The sequence below is a fragment of the Idiotropiscis lumnitzeri genome, chromosome 13, assembly GCF_059441095.1.
Source record: "Idiotropiscis lumnitzeri isolate Australia: NSW breed Sydney's pygmy pipehorse chromosome 13, RoL_Ilum_1.0, whole genome shotgun sequence".
NCBI classification, from domain to species: domain Eukaryota; kingdom Metazoa; phylum Chordata; class Actinopteri; order Syngnathiformes; family Syngnathidae; genus Idiotropiscis; species Idiotropiscis lumnitzeri.
In genome coordinates this window covers 5,491,067-5,513,513 of record NC_142403.1, presented here as the reverse complement: position 1 = coordinate 5,513,513, position 22,447 = coordinate 5,491,067, and the positions used below count along the sequence as shown (strand labels likewise).

Genomic DNA, 22,447 nt, shown 5'->3' with positions numbered 1-22,447 from the left:
AGCTTGACTATATCTAGTCAGAACTTCTCTGCCTCGCACACCAGCATAGGCTCCTTCCCTGCCAGAGAGGTGACATTCCATGTCCCAAGAGCCAGTTTCAGTAGCCGGGGATCAGAGCGCCAAGGTCCCTGCCTCTTGTCGCCGCCTGGCTCATAGGGCATCTGACCCCCTTGGCCCCTCCCACGGATGGTGAGCCCATGGCAAGGGGGACTGACGTTGCCATGGCGCCTTCAGTTCTGGCTCCAGAGGGGGACCCCGGTGACCCGCGTCCGGGCAAAGGAAAATGAAGTCCAATAATTCTGTTCTTCATAAAGGGTTTTGTGAGCCGTCCTTTGTCTGGAACCCCATCTAGGACCTGTTTGCCCTGAGTGACCCTACCAAGGGCAAAAAGCCCCAGACAAGTTAGTTCCTAGGATCATTGCGAAATGCAAACCCATCCACCACAATAAGGTGATGGCTCATGGAGGAACTACATACCGGTTATTTATAAAATGAATGCCTACACTTAAATTACTTTGAAGAACACATGTTTTAACGGTTATATGATAAATACTGAAATACGCTGAATGTGCGAGTAAACATGCCTCGCGGTCCGATTTAAAAACTTTATTAGCTGTTTCTGGCACCAATCTGTTACCCAATCCCACCATATAACATAATATATTCCTAGGCCAGCATAGCCCCTCCACCACCCCCCACCCCCCACAAAAAAAAGAGGGGGCCACTGTATAATTTAAAATTGTAATATCACCTTTCACCACTAGATGGCAGACAGCTTATGAAATATTTTAAGGTACTGTTATGTACATGAGTTCAATGAAAATCAGACATATTCACTCATTTTGTCAGTATTTAAAATACGGAGTATTTTTGTCACACATCAGGTTAAGAAGTGAGTGGTCCTATCTGGCCCCAGAGTAGAGCTGATGAAAAATGATGGCCGCCTCCATAATTTAAATTGCCCAGCCCGGCTATAAAAGAATGAGCATTTTAACAGTCAGACTAGATTGATATTGTCATCACTGGCAGCTGTGAGGAAGGTGCGATACTGACCGGTATCTCTGTCACAGCGGAATCCCTGCAAAACAAACAAGCAGGAATCAATTTGCTTTAATTATTCAGTAAAACAAAATTGAGTCAGCAGCAAAAAATACAGCCCATCAAACAAATAAGATCAGGACAAAGAATGTGGGTGTGTGCATCCATCTGTTTGAGCTCACGTGGAGTCTGGTTCCTTGTCCCTCTTGCCTAAGCCGGGAATCCTGAAGGCTTTTGCCCGACTCTTCTTCCCGCCCTCGGGTGCTGTAGCTGTGATGTACTCCTCAAAACCAACAACAGCTGCGACATACACACAAGCACCTGTCAATTTGTTTGGTATTCCCATCCCGTACACAGTCAATCAAGTGCACCGTGGTACACACAGCTTAAATCCTTCTTGTATGTTGACTACACTGAAACTCACTTTATTTTGCTCGTATGAATTATTCTGACATTTTCATAATGTGGTCTTGCAAGCTGAGTGTGTATGCATTTCATCCGAGTGAGTTAATTACCTGGCCTCTCCTTGCCTGTCCCCTTCAGTTCAGCAAATTTCTGGATGAGGGTATTGATGCCTATGTTTTCTACATTTTGCTTGAATTCCTCGTGTACCTGCAGCGGGGCAGAAAATTATTATTATGTTCCAATATATGCAAAAACAAATAAATCATGAATAATATGTGATGTTTAGTCTGAGATGTTACCAGTTTTTGTATTTCAGTGAACCGTCAAACATACCTGCCCAACTTGTACATGAGTGTCTTCAATGGAATGGGAATAACCTTTAATTAACTGTTTCATCTGTTGCAAATGGGCCTCCTCAATTTCCTGGAATCGCTACAGGAACACATATTCAAAAAGACACACAATTAGTCTTTTTTCTACTGTTATAGTTTATTCAGCATGCATCTTATTTGGATAATTCTTCTGATTTCCACTATTGTGTTAGTACTGAGACCAAGGCCTGTTGAAATATCTCCATTATCCATCATACATTACATAATGCATGAATGTCTACAATTAGGTTACTTATTGTTTTTCATAGCAATGTAAAAAATGGCTATGCCTTCTGGGATCGATTAAATCAAGAAATCAAATCAAAATATATCGGTATACGGAATCAATACCTCATTAAGACATAAATTTCAGCATGTGTTAGTATTTAGCAGAACAAACAATCACATTATGTAATGATCATGACAGTCTTAGCTTTTGCTAGACATGATGAAAACCCCACTGGTGAGTTATTTAGATAATTTAGATCATTCTTAAAGGGGCCAAATCATAGTAATTTAAGCTTCCACAGTTAACTATAGGCAACCATATATTATATTATATTATATTATATTATATTATATTATATATTACTATCGGCACAATGGCAATCTAATTTCTTATTAAATAGGAGTTATTCTGGTGACTATTTTTCTAATCCGGAAGATAGACGGCTGGTTCACTAAAACCCCACCTCTTGCCGTGTGGCTGTCGCACCACTTTCCTGATGTCGTCCTGAAGCTGGTTACTGTGCGCACCACCCACAATACAATAATGAACAGTTATTACTAGGCAGACTAATGGCATTTTTACATTAGACCCAAACAGCCCTACACTAGGGCTGGGCGATAAACCGAAAATTTACCGTTACCAAAATGTATTACAATGGCCGACATCATTTTGCCCATGTCGGTAAATTCGGTGTCTAAAAAAAAAGGAAAAGAAAAGTCTTTTCTGTCTGCGGCGATGTTCATGCCTCTTTAAGACGGCTATAGCGCGAGTGGTCACGTGACTCTACCCAGTTGAACAAGAATGTAAACAAAGACGCGTTCGTAACTGGCGATTCAAATCCTGAAGCGGCTGACACGGCTGAAGACGACGTAACATTCGTTGAAATTGTTCTTGTCGCGCTTGTCCCGAAAAGAAATTCGACATCTGTCGTTTGGAAATGTTTTGGGTTCCATAAAGATGATGTTTGAGCAAAAGAACATGAACTACAAAGTGCGTCGTAAGCACCTGAATCAGCGCGTCCAACCTTTTCTTTTTCACCACCCACAACACAACCATGCTTGTGCTAAAAGTTCAAAGTGAGAAGCAAGGTTGTACAAGTGACAACAGCCCATAACGGAGGCGACACCATACGAGAGAACGTCTCAGAGGTGGACGCGATAGGGGGGAGATTTATCGTGCATTTATCGTCATCGAGGTAAAATTGCCCAATTTATCGCGATATTGATTTGAGGTCATATCGCCCAGCCCTACCCTACACCACACACTACTCCAGGCTCAATGTCATTCATTAGGCCGCCACTCTGAGTCAATGGCTCGTCATCTCCATTCTGCGGTGTCCAAAGCCAGCAGCGGCCGTTAAATGGAGCAAAACACCACTGGGGGAATTTTTGGTGAAACATTAGCATTTTAACAGGGCGAAAAGCTCAAAAAAGTTGATTTTGCATAATATGGCCCCTTGAAACTTTTTCAAATAAGCCTATAAAAGAGATCATTGTAAACCATGAGTCTCAAAATCATTTGAAATGTAAGAAAAAAAGTCAGTCACTACGTTTTGTTGATGATTTCCATGGGGATAGCAGCAGGAACCACGGCAGAGTGGAGGTAGTGATTAAGGGAGCAAGGGGGCAGGATGTATGATTAGATGTGATTAAGTTCTGATTTTGGGGGATTTCGGGTGCTGAGTAACATTTTCAGAAGTTACAGACCAGCTAAATTGTGAGGTTAATGTACATGGTTGGGACGGACAACCCAGATAGATTGCAAATGTAAGGTGGCGGACTCCGCCAACCCCACCCTCCCAAAATACAAAAAAAGGGGCAGGCCTGGAATCAAAGCTGACCTGAGCAGACTCGGTCATCTTCTGTTCAAACTCTCCTCCCACTCGATTGTGCTTTTCAATGCACAGTGCAAATGATTCTGCCGCTTTCTTAGACTTCAGCTCTGCCTGGTGGGAGGAAAAATTACAAAAAAAATAAGATATTGTGATCAATGGAAAAATGTTTACTTGCTTAATAATTTCCACATTAAATGTTGATTCAAAAAGCATCATTTCATCAAATGGAAAAAAAAAAGTTGTTTTTTAATTTTCATATTGCTTAAAATTATACAAATAAATAGTCGCCAACTTTTTCCTGCTCCTTCAGTGGAGCTCCCTCCTTCCTGAGCCGCTCCAGCTCTAAACATTTGGCATGGTAACCCTCTTTGGACTTCTGAAGGTGGCCACTCTGAATTTGCAGTGCCTGCACCGCCTCTACAGTCCCCACCATGTCCTCTTTTGTCTAAATAACATACACACATACAAACAAAATATTTTAAGCCTGTGTGTGGATGTTAGCGTGTGTGGTAGAGATCATCCTGTGAAAGACAGGACTACAGAACGTTGGGTTCTATTTACAATGTGACACAAATGTCAAACAAATTACCTTGCGGTGAATTTTGACCTGCTCATCACCATACTTGTTGATGTCCCGAATGAGATCGTTCATCTTTCTCATGAGCTCAAGATGACAGAGAGCCAGTTTGTCAGAGGACACTCTGAACACATCCCACATTGGTGCAAACGTCCTGGGGAAAAAACACACAAGCACAATGCAAATAAGAAGGGATCAGGAAATTGCAGTTCTTCTTGTAACCAACTTGACTTTTAACAAGAGAGGCTTCTTGCAGTATTTTTTTAGGTCACAAGTGTCTTGCCCTTTTGACCACCACGTTGAAATTAGTCAATTCTTGAGCAAAAGTGGGTGCATGGGCCATGTAATTAAAACCCATCCTCAGGACTTACTGGGATGGTAACAACTAATATGTGGCCACACTGAACCTCACCTGCACCTTTGAAAGACACAATTTAAGTACGTATACCCAAAGACTTTACTGCAGCAAGGTAAAAGAAGAGAGACTGCTCCTTCACTATAAATACAATACAATACATCTTTATTTATCTAGCGCCTTCACAACAGCTGTAGCTGTAACAAAGAGCTTTACAGAACATAAGATGCACAAACATTTTCCGGTACAAAAGAAAAACATACAATGCTGTGAGAAAGTATTTGCACATATACTTGTGTTGTTTCAGTGTGATATTGAAATTGCATTGATGAAATTAAACCTTTGTGAGTGCTAAATATGCCAAAAACAGAACTGAGGAAGGGGGCAAATACTTTTTCACAGCACTCGATAATATACAGTATATATGACAATATGGTGTTAAGTGCTTGCCTTATTTAAATAGTGCAGGGAGCAGAAACAAAGAAAAAGAAGAAAGAAAAAGGACAAGCAATGAATGTGAACATTTGGCTGTGCAGATGGTACTCATCCATATCTTATACGGAGCCATGGTACTATTTATAATAAAGGATCAACACTTTTCCAACGGTACACAATTTAATGACAATTTGGATTTTCATGTACCCACTCACCCTTGTGGGCTTCCATTGCTGGCCATCTTAGCCAATTTTCCCATGGATTTGGAGTAGGTCTCCTCGATGGCAGCTCTGGAAAAAAAACAACCAACATCAGCAGAATAACACACATTGACACTTATTTAAAAGCAGCCATGGAAACTTGAACATTGCAGCACAATTCAACCCTTTACACTCTGCACCTTGTTTGTATACACCGTGCAGAACAGCAGTGTAAAGGTGCATCACAATCATCTTTATTCTGCAATGTTGTCACTTATTGACTAATTCAAATAGCAGTTGTGTGCAACACCATCTTTAAGGCCTCATATTTTAAATGATGATGTATATTTATTTAACAGAATGCCAGTTCTAGGTAAATGTTAACCGTAAGCCATGGTGAAATGATTAATGGACTAAATAAGCAAGGCTGCACATTAAACTTTTAAAACAAATCTGCAGACCCCAAGGAGAAAGAAGACAGTAATATTGATCCAAATGTCCAAAGGGCAAATATAACAACTTGCTTCTGAGGACTTAGAGATTAATACAGACGCATATGGTACTGTTTCTTGAGATATGCTCAAATAGTGCAGCAAATCTTCTTTGCAGTCGTCTGTGGTGATTCTGCTGAAAGCACGGTGATCCAAAGATTTGTGTAAAAAAAAAAATATATATATACATCCTTATAGGAGGCGACACGTGGTTCTTCTCACTGTTAAGCAGTTGCTAATCACTTTGCAAAGTAAACATTTCGGCCACATAATGGACTGGAGCAGAACATTATTGACTGTAGATTGTATACTGGGATCAGTGGCTGGCTGCTGCTACTATTACCTTAGCCAACAGAAAATGCAATAGTATCAATAACATTATTCCCAAATTGAATTTAAAACAAAAGCCGTGTTCATAATTATTAACCATCATTATCATCAACTATTATGAAACAAAGAGGCGCAAGCTTCACTGACGACACTTCTAACCATTTTCATCTCCACTCTGTCACAGATTAAATGAATGGCTTTCTTATTTGTTAGTTGGATTCACAAAAGAGAAGTTCAAAATTTCAACAGTATTGACAGATTGCAACAACTGAAATTTGGTCCAGTAGGTCTTTTCTCATGTTCTCTTTGTTTTTTTTTTTAGAAAAGACTTTCGGGAATGCAGAGCCGGATGAAGATGGATGTGCTTCATCAGTACCACTGACTCTCTTATCCTGTGGAATCTCGCACTCTTCAATTCTGGACATCGTATTTGTTGCATGTCTCAGCAGATAATTGAATTTTCCCTCGCAAGGAATGTGTACAGGCCCTTAGAATCAATGTCATGATTGTCACATGCTGTGCCCCCCCCCCAAAACTGGTTTAAATTTTATCATAACTGATTCAAGCACATCTAGTATGATAAACCATACACTTAAGCGTATCACTTCTGATTTAAATGTTGAAAATGGTCTGTTTACAGCAGCTGAACATTTTGCATAACGCTGACAAAATCTCCTCTACCACTCCTAAGTACATGGATGCGGAGATTCTCATTACTCGCATCATCTCACTCACAGATTTTCACAAATACGCACAAACCTTACCTCTCACGAACAAACTCGGCAAGTTCCTTGGTTGCCAGCTGGCCGTGCTTCATGTTGTGGTAAAGCACGTCAAAGCCGGCATTTTTCTCCCCCTGCCAAGGCACAAACAACACAAATAGCCTGTTAAAACTCAAATCAGAGTGATGCTCTAAAGAAATAAGGTAGCTCTTTGGTGCTATAAGTTTCAAAATAGACTGAGGATGGCTAAACACACGGTTTGTCGATCATGAGGAATTTGATCAGGATAACATTGTATTAATTAGCGTAGCATCCACCAGAGGCATTTCCTTTCAGTAGTTTTGATGACTTCAATGAATAATAGACATTTCTTGGAATAATGATCTCATTGTGCAAACACAATTTCTCTTTAGCATTTTGCCATTGGGTAATGAAATACAGCAAACCCTCCAACTACAAGTCAACATTTTAATTAGGATTCAAGAAATTATTCCAGTGGCCTTTCCCTTGTTTAAAGATTAAAAAAAAAAAAAAAAAAAAACTTCGGCCAGGCATTCTGCTGTGAAATTGTCGCATTTCCCCCTAACGACAAAACTGGGAAAAAAAATGAAATGAAATTCGAAAGTATCATGAGCAGTGTACACATCAAATGATCAAAATTATATCACCGCAGTTCTTTAAAGATATGTTTTATTGAAATCAATCAAATCATCAAGTCATTTAACTACCAGCAAAAGTGAGTGACCTTCACTATTTTTCGAAAAATGCCTACATTGATTGTTTCGCAAGCTACCGTTTCAAAAAGCTCTGTCCTCTGTGCACACAAGACGCACAGCTTCTCAAGTCCTAAAATAACCCTGTCGGAGCAGAACAGACCAATTCCCAGGTACCAGGGGAATCCCTGGAATGGGAAGGAACGCACACACGCACGCACACGCACGCACACACGTACGCACCCTACACAGAAAGACATGCAGACTGGAGTACTTGACAAAACAAACATTGAGCACTTTAGGGAGGTCTGTGAAAAAGCCAATAGCAAGTTTGTCACTTTGATCACTTGTGTCAGCTCATGCATGAATAAAAAAAATGACACAAAGCAACTTTTGAGCTGCCTTCATTGCAATCACTTACTTACCAAAATACTTGCCATACAATAATTACTACTAAGAGTCCATATAACCAATAAAATATACATGAACAATAATATCAACAAAAAAAAAAAAGAAATCACGACTTTAATATAGAGCTATGTAATGCAAATGAGCAGTATCTTTCGCTCCCCAAAAACATGCATCACTGAGGTATGTTGTGGATGACACTAAAAATCAACATGGCACCATTACATTAAATGTATTTAAACATTTCAAACAACAATGTCATTATGTTGAAAGTTACGTTTTGCTAACACAAAGTGGACAAGGCGACCCTTTGGTTAAAGACAGAATATGAAATGCCAGCATAATTCAGTGTACAGTAATTTAAAAAAAAGGGGGCAGATAAAATAGATAAGTCGCAAGAAAGATTGAGTTTCAAATTTTAATTGTGTTTGTTATTGTCATTGTTGTTATTTTTAATAGCTAAGAACTAATCAAATGTCTGGATGAAATGAGGCAAAGGGTGGAGCGATTGATGATGACGACTCTCAAGAATGTGTCCTGTTCATGCAGTTGGCAAGCTTCTGCTGTTGCAACCTGACCCTCACAACAGCTAGGTGAGTTGCCACTCAACCTAGCAACACGCACACACGCACACACACTCTACAGCACCTGTTCACTGCTGCAAACAGCCTAGTGTCTGTCATCTGTACATTCAGTATCGAGGATCGTTAACAGTCAACATATTTGAAAAAGAAGAAGTATGAGCACTTCCACTTCCTTCCATTACATTTGAAAAGGCAAATGTATTCAAATATTAACTCAAGGCGTTGTTGCTTGGCTATTAACGGCAGCCTCTAAATGTGTGTTGTGATCAGTCTCAAGTCATGAGTTGCTTCTGTAAGAAAACCAACCGTTTAGAGATGGGAGCTTTGATTTCAGTAGGGTAGGCAAGTTCAATTTTGCCACTTTGATATCCCTTTCAAATATTGTTTTTTCATGTGTACAGATTCATTTGTGGTGGGGATTCAATGCAATTTATACCGGCCGTTGATGTGAAGGTGGGAAGTAGCGATTAATCCACTGTTGCATCAGCACAGCTTTCTTTTCAGGAATTGTTGACGACAATGAACACAGATGGTAAATCCAAGGGGGTTGATTTGAAGTTTCACGGCTCATATTTGTAAAACTAAAGAGCCCGCAGTTGCACTTCATAATATTCATCCTATTGGAATGTAATCCCAGAGGAATATATCACAACTGTGGGTGCTAAAAAATCTTGCAATTGTTGTTAGCCCGAGATCAAAGAGTGAGCATATGCAAAAACTAAATGCAATACTTAAGTCTAATGAGTGCAAAGTGAATTATACAAACCCCCTCTTCCCTTGCCCGTTGTCAATCTCTTAAATTGACCATTTTGGCTACGCACGAGGGAGCTCATTACCATCACAATGAAGAGACTGATGGGAGAGAAGAAAGTATGGGGAGGCAGAGCGGTGAATGTGTAAAATTTCTCTAGAGCAATTTGCTTATGAAGGCTTTCTGCGACTAAGCATGTGCTCAGATTGGTCAAGCGGGATGGTAAGCACCGTTGAAAATGAATCGAAACAGATTAAAGACTGTGAGAGGCTGGGATAGGCTGTAGAATGCCTGCGACCCTAGTGAGGATTAGCAGTTGAAAGAAGGAATGGATGGATGATCTTAAAATTTCAAGAATCCTTAAATTATTCGTGCCTTAACACTCGGGATGCGGATTACATATGATTCGTTTTATCAACTGCTTATATATATATATTTTGGTCAATATAGCGTTCTTGCGGCTCAGCCACATGCTACTTCCCACCAGTATTCTGTTTTTATTAAAACACTTGGTTTTTTGGGGGGTTTTGTTATTTTAAATAAAGCATTTCATTCTATTTTATTAAAATGATACATAGTCATTCATTTTCCTGTTAAAATGATGAGACTGGCTTGCACACTGAAACGGGTAAGCAAAACGTCAAATCAGGATTCTTTTTTTTATCGTAAATTCTGCAAAATGTGTGAAACCTAAAACCAAACTGAAACTATACTGGATTAATTGCAAATATTTTTTAGGATTAAGAATAATAATTGTGTTTAAACAAGAATGAGAAATTAAGTTCTAATTTACTGTAATTTCATTTTCAGTCATCTATTTGGTAAACTTAAATCGAACAGTACATCATTAACTATATAGACAATCTTCTTAATCATAAGGGCGTGCATGTGTGCACGCTCCTGTGTGTGAGCATTTATCGAATGCGTCCTTGAGGCTCAGCCTTCTCTCACTGCTCTCAGATGTAATTAATTAAAACTAATTACAGGGCAACAAAAGCAAACTTAACACCTTGCCAAAGGGAGCATTGTACAGTTACTTTGCAAGTCGGGATGTAACTATTCACCCGAGCACTGATTCCATTCGATTTTCAGTTTCCGATTTCTATTTGTTTAGATTTCATTTTGTATTTATTTAATTTTTAAATCACTGCCTTGCTTGTCGGTGTGCGCTCGTGTGGTGCTGCAGCCATCCACAAACGCAATACGCATTGATGTTAGGAGCAAGCGTGTAAATGTTTAGGGCATTTTAAATGTAACCAAAAGCTATACACTATGCTGAGTGGCACTACTAATATGACACTACCAATGAATACTAAAAGAAACATATTTCACTTTTCTTATATTTCACTGAAATTAAATGAGTAAAATTAGGCAAATGCACTCTAACGACCAAAGTAGGTTATGTTTCATTGTTAGGTGTGCTGAGATGTCTGAGTTCATAAAGGCCACACTCTGTGTGATCGTGAGAGCCTGTGAGGTCGCACATGTGCCGCCATAATCCACAGTAGACACCTCAATATGTTATGCTACCATCACACACACACGGTAGATTGTATGTGCCAACTACAGCTTCCGGACACGACTGTCACTATGTCAGAAATTAAATCGGGCATCAGCCGCAACGTGCTTCCGTTTTTAGATTAGAAATTAGAAATTAGAAATCCCTTTATTGTCATTGTACTCAAGTGTGCAACGAGATTAGAGAGATTAGATATCGTTTATCACCGCCGTGCTGCCATGAAAGGGAGGTTTACGTCGTATTAAGTCATTTGGTGAAATGCACCCAGACCTTCGGACTCTGTTGCTAACGCTAACACGGGTAAGCCATGAAACTCAATTAACCAACAATGTTCCTGTTTTACATCATGGATGACCTAGATTACCACTACTGCGCATGTGCGTTGCAGACAGGCATACAGCCAGTGGTTCAAATCAATTTCCAATGAAGCGTCACGTCCCGATTTGCTAGCTCAATTTGTAGTTTCAACACAACACAACACATGTCTATAACTGTAATCCTTACTGACAATGTGGTTTAGAATCTTAAAACAAACAAAAAGGCTAAATGGTAGACTTTGTCGCTTAACTAGTATTCCACAAAAACGCAATATCAATCAGAAGTGAAAAACATATTGCAAAAATATTTTTGGGGGTTGACGTCACCTTTAAGTAAGAACGTTTTGCTTCTTAATTGTAGAAGTGGTTGTTAAGTGCCCTACACTAACAGAGACTCTCGAATGTATAGTAGATTCCATGTAAGTATTGTGCACAAAATTGTGGAGATAGATGTAGATATAGAATATTGCAGTTATTGAGGCACTTACCCAGAAGTTGTTCTGAAAGAAAGCCATCATCACTCAACAGATAGTCACCATGCTCTGTAATCAAAGTAGAAAGGAAGCATATTTGTTAGAACTTGAGTTCAGGTTTTGTCTTACTTGTCATGTGTACTGGTACACTTTATAAAGACAAAAGTTCTTTAATTCCTTCCTATTTGCTGTCTTACAAATCAAATGCAATACAGTGAAACCCCGCCTTTTCACAATCCGTGATTCTAAATTTTAGTTTTTTCTGTGGAACCTATGCAACTGGAATTCGATGAATAGGTCACAGATTTGTGCTTTTAAGATACTATTACGAGCAATGGATAATGAGAAATTAGTAGTTGGCATCAAGTAAAAAGGTTCAAGCGATACAGGTTGCCTGAGAGACCAACATCTTTTTTCCGTAAATAGGGGAGGAGCTAAAAGTTTGGCATGAGTTGTTAGCGGATGTTACGAAGAGTGTGAGCTGCAAATGGCTTTATAAACGCAGTTGTAAGATGACATAGAAATGATATTTATGTGTTCTGGAATCACAGTTTGAGGTAGGTGAGCCGCAATCTTGTTTTTTTTTCTTTTTTGTTGTTATTTGCCACAGCCTTATGTCGGCGTCCACTACGAACAGCAGGGCTGTCATCAAAGCAGTAATCTGAACAAGGAAAAAAACAAGGTTTAGGAATGCAATGTCTTCATGAAAACACATGAGACACATTATTCAGTGTAGGAAGGAGACTCCGGGGGAATTAAAGAGATTCATAAAATACTTGAAAAGAAAATCTCAGAAGATGGGGCGAGCAAAGGAAAAAGGCTGAGAGGAGGAGTGATTGAAGGGGATGGTAGAAGTGGAAAAGCCACCAGGGAGGGGACTGATCGGTACGTGGGCCTACGGTACTTGTGTGGTTAAAACTTTAGTCATCAACTCGATCAAATTGGAAAAAAAGGAGACCACCTGCTTCTATTTATGGTTTGGCCATTAAAAATCCTGATCCTTGTATTGTGTTCAAACTCTTTATGCTTGTAGATAATGACATAATAGACCAGTGAATTTATCCAAGAAAACACAGCACTCGAGCCTGACTAATTAACCGGCCGATAATAATTTTTATGAACAAGGCAGGAGGTCGAGGCCAGAAGACTAGCCAGATTGCAGCCGGAGGGCGGGGGACTGATTGGCAAAAAAGGGCCAAGCGCCCAGCTCTGAATGTAATATAACAAAGTAATATAGCACATTTTGGAAGTGACTTGCCCAACAATGCTAATAACATCAAGTCTTGTACTCAGTAACATAGAACGGCACATAATGAAATAACTGAATTGTCCCAAACTAGTATGATGTTTGAATATTACAATTTCTGTTAAGACAAGTGCTCTAAAATTGCATCCATTCATTTCAAAGCCGCTGATCCTCACGAGGGCCACGTGCGTACTGGAGCCTATCTCAGCCGTCTTCGGGCACTCTGAACTGGTTACAAACAACCATCCGCGCAGTGTGTTACTAATGTATGCAATGCAAGCATGTTTGTTACATAAACAGTTTCTTTAGATACTTTTTTGCTTTGAAATTAAGTAGTTCTTCCCCACTGTCGGACGAGGCAGTGTGTATAAATATTCTCTGTCATTACAGTAATACATTATCAGTTTGTTGATCCTGGAAATAGCTGGATGCAATGCTACTGCAGTGTACTACCATGCTTCCAACAGGTCATGGCATCAAGGTTCGAGTGAATCCCGGGATCCAACTGAAGTTTAAGATCCGATTGGAATACCAGGACTTCACCACCAGGAAAAAAGCTGCAACATACCGCGAGCCTGGTGAGCATAACTGCAAATAAGCCAGAAGCTTTTTTTTTTAAATTGCAAGGGACTGAAAATATTGAGAAACTATGATGCATAATGCTCCAAACAACACGGTTCCATCACCACGGTGAGTTTACGACTCAAGGAAGAGTAATAAAATATTAAAAACAAAAAGAAAAAATGTATTTCATGATTATTTTCCCATAGCAGATAAAGAAAGAAATAGCTAAATGAACATGAATGGATGTTTGTTTTTTTTTTTTTTAAATCTGTGAATTCAGAGCAAAAGGCAGACTACACCCAGCTCTGGTCTGAGCCATTATTTGGGAATTATTCTCAGGCCTGCTGCAATAAATGTCTGATAGTGAACCAGGAGACTAGCGGTCAAAAATCGCTGGGAGCTAAGCGAAGGAGATTTGAATCTTAAAACACAGTTCTGCACGTAGGATCATGTCAGCAAAAATGTAGTGGATTAGTCAGAAAGACAAAGCAAATGGACTATCAGAAGAGACATTGCAAACTATTATCTCGTCACAGAGCATAGCCAAACTTGGGCTGTGTAACGGCACTCAGATTGCCACCATCAAAAAAATAAGTCTGGAGGACAGATGGGGACGAATGAATAAAATCCTCAAACAGTGAAACGCAGCCAGCCAAATTACAAAACAAAACAAACGGAGCATCTTTTCATCCCAATGTGAACAGGTTTTCTTCCACCCCCACAGAACCAAGAGTACTAGCAGATGTCGCCAACAAAGAGATGAAGGTCAACAAACTCACACCTCCTGAACACCTACTGTACATAGTCTCCTCCCTCTGTAGGTTAACATTTCTATGAGAGCAGGTGCGACGCCCCAGGTCCTGATGTACAAAATGCTACAGAGCAGGCTCATCTAGCAAAGAGCGAGAGAAAAATTGGGTTCAATGCAAAAAGCATTGCTGAGAATGTAGTATGTTAAGAAACCTGTGTCATAACAGACATAAAGTAGACAAAATTATCTGGCTAAATTATATCCATGAAGGCGAGAATTTATAAAACTGGGGAGGAGAGGAAGATGAAAGCCTCTTAGATGCAAATTTATCTGAAACCTTGACAAAGTCACATTGGTTCACTGGTTCGTTTTCACTGAAGAGCCAGTCGCTTCTAACATGACACTTTGCTGGCTCCTTTCTGTGAGGATTTTGCTTTCTCTTTCCATGTGTTGTCCGAGATCCTTCAACGCTGTAATAATTGCAGTTAAGTGGAAACCTTCACTGTGCATTGACTCATCTGTCCCTCAGTTTGGCTAAGCATGGAGAGGAGACCAAATTGTGTCAGGACTTATTTTTCAGTGAGCTTCAATTACCTAACATGCATACAAGTGTAACGGATGCAAGCTTGGGCTGCACGTGTGTAAGTTAGCAAAACCTCACACCACTAAGCATTAGAAGAGGGTACTGGCCGCAAACTCGGGTTTGGAGCTCAGCAGTCGGTGCAGTAGGGCCAGGGCCAGTAACGTGGTGGCCACATTTGTTGAGATTGGCACATTTGCCAGAACCCGTCATGGCCTTGTATATAGTTATTCATGGTGTATTTCACACTTTGTGTCTTTATACTGGATTATTTGAGACTTTAAAAAAATTGTAATTCTGTGTAGTTAATTTTTGGGTATGTTATGGCATGTTGTTTTGTTTTTGCAGTGTAAAATCTCACTGAATATTTAACATTTGAAGTTTTCTGTGCTTAACATCTTGTTCATGCCTTTCCTTTTGGTAAGATTTAACTTGATGTGACGCTCAGTAAAAATATGCATTATATATATATATATATATATATATATATATATATATATATATATATATATATATATATATATACTATAAAACAGTATTTGACCTTTTCTCAAATTCTTACTTTTACCAGTTAAGTGTTTGATGTTATCAATCAAATGCAAATATCAGACAAAGAAAACCCAAGTACATATAAAATGCATTTTTTGTGATTTTATTTGTATGGAAGAAGGAAAGAAGGAAACAGGTCAGGCTGCCAACAAACACACAGCAATGTAGGAATCAATGCAGCTATTTCCTACATTTGAAAACAGCCTATTGTACTCCTCATATGTATGGCTATTTTCTTGCAAAGAAAATATATTTACAATTGGCAGTCAAGGTGTGCCATGCTGATAGGCAGACTCGGCCGTCATAAAAACACATTTTTGGGTGTGCATACTCCTGCATTTTTGTATGCAATTTTACAATTGCTGCGTAAAGGTGCTTGTTTCACATTAATGCGAAAAATGATGAATTAATGTGATCTCACTAAACCTTTCCACAGCGGTGGGTGGACCTTGTAAATCAACATAAACGCGTGAATCCTTCTTCATACATTAACTTCTGCAAACCACAACAACACAACAAAGCCTAACAAATAAAACCAAATCAATTATTATTACAAAGGCAGTGACATAACTGTATTTAATTCAATTGTGACAAAAATCAGCACAGTACAGAAAAGCCATTAAAGTAATAAGAGACTTTCCTTTTACTGACTACGAGAGGAAAAATGGGAGGAATCCGAGTGATGAACATAGGCCAGGCAGTCTCCTCATTGTCCTCGCCTGAATGCAGTTTTGTCAATGCAGCATTACTGCAGTCTGTAACCATGTGCCATGCAGGCGTCGCTTGCATGAGCATACATTACTCTGACACAGAAAACACTCTACACAATCTAACAACCTCTCATTGAATTGAGGCTATGTATCCAACTGTAGCTATTTGCTATATTTAATGACTCACAATAGATCCATTTTTTTGCTTGAATTGTCTGCTATATTTTGGCACTGAACTATTCATTACAACAGCACTAGTTAACATATAGATGTGGAGACGACAGTAAATCAAAGGAGAGTGATTCAAGAAGACATTCATTACACGTAGCACTGAAAGCAGCAACGTAATAAATTTCCTAAAATGAGTGTCGAAATGCTGAGAGACGCATTGGGATGTTTGTGCGTTTGCGTTTTATAATTATTATATATTTGAAGTGTGCTAGGGGACAAAGAGCTTGCTATCAGCTTCAAGTCCAAAAAAGTAGTTCACATTTGTACGTTGGTGAAACCTCACTTCCAGTCCCTTCAAAGAGGGTGCTGCGGCGGCCCAGAATTTTAGCTCACTGTCAGCCCTCTGCGCTCCCAAACCGGAGACGTGATGGCGGAGGGGGTTGCATCTCGAGTTGGGTGGACGACGCAAGAGAAAAAAATGCCACCAGTTGCAACATCCTCACCCTCCCCACAATACCCCGAACCACTAATTGACTCACAACACCACTACCCAACTACAGAACATATCCAATGCTCTACTAACATTAAGGAATATAAATATAGTGCAATTCTGAATGATTCAAAAAATCACCAACAATATGAAATGCTACCCATGTTGAAATCCAAGAACAAATATTTCCCAAAAAAAATGCCTTTAGGACAATTACTACTTAACTCCAGCACTGTCTTGCGTTCTTGTTTTTTGTTTCTACAAAAAAAATCTGTGTTGATCATTGTCCACAGGGAAGCAGTAAATGAACTAGTAACCCAGAAAGAGAGCCAGGCCCAAAGTGCCCCAGGATCCTTCCATCTGTGGAGGAGAGGCACCTTGGCTGGACACATTTACAGCCTCAAGCACAAGTCATGGTCTTTAATGAGCGGTTAAAACAGTATTTCTTTGCAAGACTGTCTGTAGTAACCTGCAGGTTTACACATTTTAGGGCCGCCGGACACCGAGACACGCGGCCCACCGTGAATGAACAGTCACGCAATGTGCGAGGTTCTGAATCTAATTTTATTGAGTGCCACAAAATTTGCCAACTATATTTCTGCTGCAATTTGAATCGCAAGTGAATGCCATGTAACACGTTTTTAACAACAAACATGACGTGAGATCCAGCCAATATATATATATATAGTACATATTGTATACTCTAAAGATAATACCAAACTATATGATTTCATATGTTGCTGAGGCTAAAATGCAAAGCGCGGAGCATCTTTGCTGCCAAAAGCAACAAGTGCAGTCAATGAATGGGGTGGTCACTGCCAACAGCGTGTCAAATATCCGCACACTCTAATTTAATTCTTGCCCTTTTCCTCTCTTTTTATTATTAAATATCACTACAGTGGTAAGGGCAATCTACTTCTTCTGTGACAATTGTGCCATGTTGTTTGTGGCTAAAAAATAAATAAATCCGTCTTGTATATTCATCCACCCATCTATTTTTTTATGCTGTTTATCACGTTCAGGGATGTGGTGATGTACAAAACTCAAAACGTTTTCCGATACGAACCCAATGGATCACATTTTTTCAGTTGCAGCACGTCGTTAAGTGTGTGGCGGGGAGTTGCCAACAGTAATTGGTTTGCAATTGTTTAGTTCTGTCATGTTCCGTCAAGGTGCTCGGCGTGCTGCGGCCCTTGCTCAAAGAATATTACATTCATTGAGTAAGGTCAAACTATTATACATTGCTGAAAACGTGCATATTCTTGCTCTTGGCCTATTTATAACAATTCAGCAGGTATAGGCTTGTCCATTCAAATCGAAATTTGGGGGGACGTATTATTCACCGGCGCCTTTCAATTTGCTCCAAGTGTTGCTGGGGCAATGGCCACACAATTGGCTGTAAGCAGTAAAGTGTGTTCTCGTCAGTGCTCATTTTCTTGAGCATGCCACTTTTTTGCCACTGGCTTTGCTATTAGCTTGGTGTCACAGCTACTATTCTAGCTAGACGGCTGCACTAGATACATCAAGAGATGATCCACTCTGATTCAGATCGTAAAAGGAAAGAATAGAAGTAGCAGGGAAAAGTATGTAAATGGGCGCGACACTAACTTTTACACTTTTTCAGTACGGCTCAAAGGAGTCCTCAAGTAATTCGAGGTCCTCGGTTCAAAAGAATGCTCAAGGCATTTTTTTCTGCATGAATATCCGTTTATTTACGTGTACACTGAGAGGAAGAAGTCAAGACAAGTGGAAAAAACAACTGCTCATGTGTGCCATGAGACAGTAACACACGGCCAATGGGGTTAAAAGGGCAATTTCAAAAAGTAACCAAATAATATATGGACATCAATCCAGAGGAACGCTTTTATTTTATTTTTATTTACTGTAACAAACTCTGGCTCAATACAATGTTGTCCAGAAACAATGTTCAACTTCAATTCCTAATAAAAGGTGCAAAATAAATAAAAAAATACAAAATTACGCTAACACGGTATTATACAGCACTAGCCGCGCTAGCATGCTCTCTTTTGATGCAGGGCTGCCAGCGCTTGGGTTAATAGACTGCACACTAATACGACTTGCATGTTTGTTAACAAGTACCCTCAAATTTGCTGATAACCTTGTTTTTCCAACACAGCACCCACAAATGTAAACAAGGATAAGCATTGCTTATAAGTACAGACTTTGCCGAAAGAATTTCACAATACTTTTTTGGTAAGTCAACTGACTTAGAATGGACGGATGTTTTCCAGCACTAGTTTGAGGTGATGATGATAATAATAGTAATAATAATTTTTTAAAAAGTAGAATGATGACAATAACAATAATAATATTAATAACAATCATTTATGTTATAAACAATTTATAATCAATTAAGAATTGTTACACCCATAAGATATGGCAATGTGAAAAGTGTTCTTTTTCATTCATGTGTTGATATATTTTCATGCACAGAAATGGGTATGTCTTACAGCTTTATCCTAAATTTTTCAGATGCCTCCAAACAAAAAAATGAAAGAAGCAATATGACAGTCAGCTAGGCTTGACCAGGAGTCAGAAATTTGCCACTCTACCTGAGCGTACATTGTCATTGAATTTTAATTGTCATTCTGTTGAGAGACCTTTAATATACTGTTTAACCCTGCTGATGTTGCAGGTCAAATTGACCCGTTTAGAAAATCTAAAATACATAAACTGGATTAAAATAAGCCTGCTGACTTCTGCTTTTCGCTTTCATGTTTTTTTAAATTGCATTGCACTGTGATATTTTTATATTACATTAGAGTGGGATCACAAAGCTCCACGAAGGCTGTGTTGTGTGTGTGTATATATATATATATATATATATATATATATATATATATATATATATATATATATATATATATATATATATATATATATATATATATATATATATATATATTAAGGGGAATATTGCGATATGCGACGTGCCCTACTTTGATGAAATTATGCAAAACGGATGGATGGATGGATGGATGGATGGATGATGCCAATTTATTCAATATGGGCGCCAGCAGCCTCCCTCTGATTGGCTGAAAGTGTCTGCACTCGTGAATAAATACCGTAGGGTCTTAGTGTGCAGTCAAATCCGGTTTCTAATTTCCAATGAGCTCAAATCAGATGCAGCATTTCGATTGTCCTGAGGCAGCATGTTGTGTCATCATGTGACCTCCTTGACCTACTTCTTCCAAGGTCATTGAGGGTATCCTGAAATTTTGCAACAAAAATCCTTAGCCATTAAAGAGAAGTTGCATTTTGAAGTTAATGGACTACATTGCTTCATCACAAGATTTTTTCCTTTCATTTAGGTAATTGCATTAAAACAATGACATTTTATGAACGTCAAATCTCTGGACTGGCTTGATCTAATTTGACAAATGAGGTACCTTTTTCTCCTTGTTAAAGTGGGATGTATTTGATGAAACAATTTTAAATGTGATTTAATCATTTTTAAACAAAAATGTCAAAGTTTCTAAATGAAGCCCGACTGGATATCTATTAAAGACCAACAAAACCTTTACGGGCCAAAACAACCAGCGCAGCAACCCAATAAAGAAATATGTTTATAACCTTTTGTATAACATTTCTGAACAGCGATTTGTTCAAAAGAGACAGAAAGGTTACTGAAATTAAAACTATTTGGGCTACACCTGCGGTGATAGACTAACAAGTCACAAGACGTGATAGAAAAGAAATGAAAAGATAAATGGTGTGAGCACATTTAGTCACGCAGCCACTCGTGCAAGAAAAGTTCAGTTAAATTTAGGAATTTACATCATGAGATCTTCAAAATGGCTGCACTGAAACCAGTCTGAAAAATCCGTTAAGGCGACACAATTCATACTCAATACTGACAAAAAAGTAAATAGCATTAATGTTATCTATAAAATTAGACAAAAACCTGCCTCTTTGAATAACCGGACACTTCGTTTCTATTACGGAAAAGATAACTAATCTTTAAACTTCGGTTTCATATTTACATGCATTTTGAAACTAATACTCAAGTTTCTTCAGGTGAACTGCACCTTCGCTGCGTTAGCTAGTGTCAACAACAGTGCAGCCTCAGCCACACATGAACAAATCGCGTCTTTACACATAAAATGTGTTCGTAATGATGGTGGAGCAGACGTAAACTGAAATAAAAGGTAATTTGTGACCTGTGTAGACTTCGCCGCAGACGTTCATATATCATTATCCTCTCCCAGTGTTTCGGCAGCCTCCATCCGACGGTCTCGTAGGTAACCTCAACCGCTCGTTTGCTTGCTGTAGTAGAAATGAACGACGCTTTCCAGGGTGCACTCCCTCGCTCACACCCTGCACAACGACGATTGGCTGCCGAACCCGTCACTCAAAAAGAACAGCGAAGTAGGCATAGCAACCGTGAAGAGGCGTGTTTTAAAGTGAATACTCGTATCTTATTGGTTAATTAATTACACACGAACACTCCTCACTCCTGGCTCCTGGCTCATCTGGAGAAACTAGATAGCGCGAGTCAATTGATAGCGGCTTTTTTTCTGTAATTTGCAACGAATGTACGACGTGGGCTGTGAATGCATTTGTTTTCACTTTGATACCACTCCACGCGCTGTTCTCGCATTGAATGCTATGTGGCGTGGCCGCTTTTTACTGCCGCTATTTTCTGTATTCAAACACAAAAAAAATCATTAGAAAGCTTCGGCACCCCCACCTGGATGATGACGCCAACTACATCAACGTTACTAAAATGCGCATCTGAGACGCTTCTTCGCCCAACTTTAAGGGAACAAATACAAATACTGAAATAAAGATTCAATTTACTTTAATGTAGTTATTGTGATCTGGGCCTGTTTAACTGGACACAAATTAATGTAACGTAGGTTTATTGTAGCTTTTGCTGCCTAGAGAAAGAGTCGCTGCAAGGAGCGTGCAGAGGGCCCGTGGCCCCTTGCATCCACCCAGTAGGCGTATTCAATGAGATAAAAGGCTCCTATGTTATATACAGACTGAATAAGGAAACAGGAAGGCATTTCCCCTTGAAGTTCAATACTTTAATCTATCCCAAATGCGTGGTCACAAACAATGTTTGATTTCACTGAGAATGCAAATGAGTCCACTGCTGGGATTGTAGCTCACATAGAGCATTAAGTTGGTTTATTATTTGAACAAATCAGTGTTAAATTCAGTCAATATCCATTGACTATCTTATGATGATGGTCGCGAGCACACTGGAGCCTAATCCAGACAATACGAATTATGGAATACGTAACTCTTGTCTTCACCAATTTGAAGAAAAAACAAAGATCTCCTCCAAGGAAACTGCACTGAACGTTGCACAATGTTCACAACAGTGAGGCAGGCGATTGACAAACTTAACTGTGGAAAACATTGTGCTGAAGCTCTATACCTTCTTTTCCACGTACCAAAATGAGAGAAATACACAGAGACTTCTGTAGGTTTTGCGATAATAAAAACATGAACACAAATTAAACAAAAAAATAAAATGTAATACTGCTTCGATCGCTCCATCCACAGACTTTGGGACTGGGATGATACTAGAATTTGTATACATGTATATATGTAGTGCGCAGAAATGTCATACAGTGGTGGAATGTAGTTTCTACTCTTACTAGT

General features: G+C 39.2%; 1 protein-coding gene across 1 annotated transcript in view; it reads right to left on the bottom strand.

The window, feature by feature from the left end:
- The window catches only part of fcho1 (FCH and mu domain containing endocytic adaptor 1), a 35,117-nt gene extending 14,011 nt beyond the window's left edge, over positions 1-21,106 (bottom strand). The window contains exons 1-11 of the mRNA XM_088312534.1: positions 20,995-21,106; positions 11,768-11,821; positions 7,030-7,121; positions 5,460-5,534; positions 4,467-4,608; positions 4,170-4,322; positions 3,884-3,988; positions 1,777-1,875; positions 1,554-1,650; positions 1,221-1,338; positions 1,054-1,078 (exon numbers count right to left, since the gene is read on the bottom strand). Coding sequence (XP_088168660.1) covers positions 1,054-1,078; positions 1,221-1,338; positions 1,554-1,650; positions 1,777-1,875; positions 3,884-3,988; positions 4,170-4,322; positions 4,467-4,608; positions 5,460-5,534; positions 7,030-7,121; positions 11,768-11,797 — 936 coding nt within the window. The 5' untranslated portion in view covers positions 11,798-11,821; positions 20,995-21,106. The remainder of the gene's footprint in view (positions 1-1,053; positions 1,079-1,220; positions 1,339-1,553; positions 1,651-1,776; positions 1,876-3,883; positions 3,989-4,169; positions 4,323-4,466; positions 4,609-5,459; positions 5,535-7,029; positions 7,122-11,767; positions 11,822-20,994) is intronic.
- Between the last annotated feature and the right edge of the window lie 1,341 nt (positions 21,107-22,447).